The sequence below is a fragment of the Aplysia californica genome, unplaced genomic scaffold (genome assembly GCF_000002075.1).
Source record: "Aplysia californica isolate F4 #8 unplaced genomic scaffold, AplCal3.0 scaffold00862, whole genome shotgun sequence".
Taxonomy (NCBI): Eukaryota; Metazoa; Mollusca; class Gastropoda; order Aplysiida; family Aplysiidae; genus Aplysia; species Aplysia californica.
Genome location: NW_004798132.1, coordinates 198,171 through 202,014, shown reverse-complemented (window position 1 = coordinate 202,014; position 3,844 = coordinate 198,171). Strand labels below are relative to the sequence as shown.

Genomic DNA, 3,844 nt, shown 5'->3' with positions numbered 1-3,844 from the left:
CCCCTCTCAACAACTATTAGTGAGGACGAGTATCCGAGATGTTTAGCAATTCTTAAAGATGCGCTGTTATGGGGCGCTTTAAAAAAAGAGTAAAATGTCATCATTCATTCCTGTTTTTCAGTTCTGTTTCCTTTATGTTAAACTTTAAAAAGCAGACAACGATATGCCGCATACTATGAAGTATCACATATTATTTTTATTCGTGTTTCTGATTTTAGTATCATGGTTTGAAAAGGGACCAAAACATTGCTTTTGGTCAGTTGCTGATCGGTTATAAGAGTCCGCTATGTTCATGGAGAGTTAAGACATAAATAGAGAGAAAATAGGACGAAAAAGGGGGGGGGGGGGGGGGGGGGGGCGGGCTGAAACCATTCTCCAAAACAAACATCCTACATGTGCAAGCAAGAGCAAAGCCTATTCCTGAAATGGCCACTCTAATAATATTATTTTATTATGTCTGCATTGATGAACAGACTGACGTCATATTCTTATTTTGACCCCTCAGCTCTAAAGAATTACATGCACATTGTCTTGTTCTACAAGAGAAATCCGTCAAATCCGCACCCACCTCTTATCATAACGGGGACAGCCAGGCTAAAAATAGCCCTGTAATCAATCAAAGTATCCCGTCTTCAACACCCACCACACCGTAAAGCAATAATAAGGGCACTAGTGTCATCGCTTGGTCGTCGGTTACAAGTTAGTACGTTTGTCTTAACATTGGTCTGTTATATTGTCCTTCCAAACAGCGTGGAGAGAGGCAAAGACCCACACCTGTCCCCCTCGCGAGACCCTGGGACTGATATCATGGTACCGGACCACCATTTGATTTATCTTCCTAGTTTAACAATTTCCTTTTCGTCCTTCCCATTTGTTCGACTGGCCTTTTACAGGCGAGTCTGCCCAAGACTCTGTCGCGGAGAAAAGTGGTTGTTTTACTCTATGTACCACACACACCATGACGTGAACTAAGATCTAGTGGCTCTAGACTAATTTCAACACCTCGTGTGTCACTGAAGAAATATGGTGAGAGAGCTTTTTCTTTTTCTGGGCCAACAGTTGGGAACACTCTCCCTCACGATTCGAGGAACCGAAATAAAACTCGATACCTTCAAAAGGGGACCCAAAACACATCTATTTTAGAAATATTTTAATTAATGGACAGTGCCTTGCCTTTTTGTATGAGCATTTTTTATTGTCTGAAAGAATGTTGCTGTCAAAATGTGCGCACATGATGAACTTGTATGGTGTTAGTATGAATGCGTTTTTAATCTCCTATGTACGCCGTGGGCCCATGTTGTGGAGAAAGGCGGGATACAAATGATCTTATTATTATTAATATTATTAGACAGACAATCTCCTTGCATGGTCAGGTCAAATGGAAAATGAAGAAACAAACAACAACAAAAAAAACAACCCCAAAAACCAACCTTTCTTTTCTGATGTCCCAATCGGAGGTGGGCGAAGACTTAGGATTGCCGCCTGGCCCGTTAAAATGTCATTTTTAAAGTGTGTGTGTTGTTTGGGGGGGGGGGGGAGGGGGGGGGGTAGTCGGGCGATGAGAGATTGTGTGTTGTCGTCTTGGACAGGTTTTTGTTGGTTTATAAAATATAGCGTTCACAGTCCCATTGGAGAGTGTCACTACATAGGAAAAAACGCAAGGGGGTCGTTTGTACATGTGATAGTCTTTGACAGGAGATCGCTAAGGCTGGCTCGATTTTCTTTTGTAATGTGTGATTTTAAACACCTTATTTGACACAATTTAGGTGATAAAGAGTAAACTCGAAACCACGTCTTTTGTATTCAAGGCGAAGACTCAGATCATCACATAATGTTTACTCTCGTTCTGACTGAGGCAGATCACCAGATGTTGGTTAATTGCAAATTCTAGTGGAGTTGTTTTTGGCAACGAGACAGCACAAAGCAGCTACAACTTCTAACAAGACTTAAAGCTCAACTTTTACTTTGAAAACCCTTTGTGCTCAATTATTATTTTTTGCTTGACCATTGTAAACACATCAGAATATTACCTCGCCGATTTTTATCGTTTTGTTTCAGTCAAAAGAAAACGACATCGATATTATAATATGTTTTTATTAGAATGTAAATAAGCTAAAAACAACGAGAAGAATAGTAAATGTTTACAAAGAAGTAGTGTAGCACCCCCAAAGATCCATTTGTGATGTAAAAAAAACATTTCCTCTCCACACAACGTAATTCTGTAGAAAAAGGGGTTTAGAGAGCTAAACCATTCTCTGCTAGTACATATGATTTTTCAGACTCTAAAATTAATATATTAATATTTAATGTTGGTCAGCTACAAAGATATTAGATGTAAAACTGCTTTTACTGGCACACGTACAAACAAATGCGTGACATCGTGGTGAAATCAAGTGCTCGGCAAAATGAAATCGAATAAACCAACTCTTTCCCGCCTGAAGGGCAAATTTTGTCGATTTTCTTTTGGCTCAGCATTTTTTAATATCTATTTAAATTTAAAAAAAAAACACATTCGTGGGTGAACTTTAGAGGAAAAGACCCGTAAAAAGCAAACAATTAATGTAAACCTGCACTTTCCAAGAACACTCATGTTTGGAAGTCACCAAGGTTTGCCGGCCATTTGCTCGCTTATTTTACCTCTATAACCAGGTGAGTCCCCCTCCTTCAGTTTCAAATATCTCGACTCCCATTTTAAAGACATATGGATATCTTTTTAAAGATAAACATCAAAACAAATGAATAAGCTTTAAAATAATAACTCCATTTGCCCTAAAATTGACGAGTGCCTGATTCCACCGCGTCGTGACTGATTAATGAGGACTCTTCATAACAAAGGATCCAGCATCAAGCGACATGGGACTGGATGTCTCCTTCTTCCTGTCTGTGTCCGGGATCATGGACCTCAAGAAACATAGACTTCACAGTACTTTGAATCAGGCGCTTGTCAATTTTGGGGCAATATGAGTTTTTTTGTGTGTATCATTTTCAAGCTCGTTCATTTGTCTTGCTTTTGATGAACAAAATATATATGTCTACCTTAAATAGAAGTCGAGATATTTGCCTCTGGAGGTGGTTGGGTTTGCCCGGTTTCAAAGGTAAAGTTAGTGAGAAATCGACTGTCAAAGTTTGGTAAGTTTCTTGGAAGCTGTCTAAATTACACACTTTTAAAGCTTTTGATTAACATATTTTCAGTTAAATGCGCAAGACAATGTGTTCAGTAAAAAAATTGAAAAACATTGCCCAACTAAATGAAATGTCGGTTTCTCGATTTTTTTGGTTTGTTTTTTTGCTTTGACGAGCGCCCGATTTTTACCAAAACGCATCACATATGTTCTGTATTGACCGATGTTTGACGTCGCTATAGGACTACTCTGGTGTGTAGTTTAAAAAAAAAATTGAACAATGACAACATACCTCTTAAAGCCTTTCACTCACATCGTGTTTTAGATGTGATCTGCGTTTTCCTGAAGACACCGTCGCGGTCTTTCCGAAAGCTGATCATATGACTATTAAACCGTGACAAGATACAGGGATGAGAGAAAATAAATGAAAAGTACAAGAAGAGAATATTATGCATAACGTCTACACTGAAACTTGAGTCTTTTTCGTGTAAGTCAAGCAAATACATCAGAGGAGATTGTTGTTGTTGTTGTTTTTGTTGTTGTTGTTGTTGTTGATGCTGCTGTTGTTGGTATTGTTATTGCTGCTGTTATTGTTGTTGTTATTGTTGCTGTTGCTTTTGTTGTTCCTGTTGTTGTTTTTTGCCATTGTTGTTGTTGTTGTTGTTGTTGTTACGGCATATCTTCTTCTTCTTCTCCTCCTCCTCCTCCTCCTCCTCCTCCTC

General features: G+C 38.9%; 1 protein-coding gene across 1 annotated transcript in view; it reads right to left on the bottom strand.

Moving 5' to 3' along the window:
* LOC101848849 (putative tyrosinase-like protein tyr-3) overlaps positions 1-809 on the bottom strand; it is a 20,633-nt gene extending 19,824 nt beyond the window's left edge. The window contains exon 1 of the mRNA XM_005110187.1: positions 775-809. Coding sequence (XP_005110244.1) covers positions 775-809 — 35 coding nt within the window. The remainder of the gene's footprint in view (positions 1-774) is intronic.
* Positions 810-3,844: the final 3,035 nt, after the last annotated feature.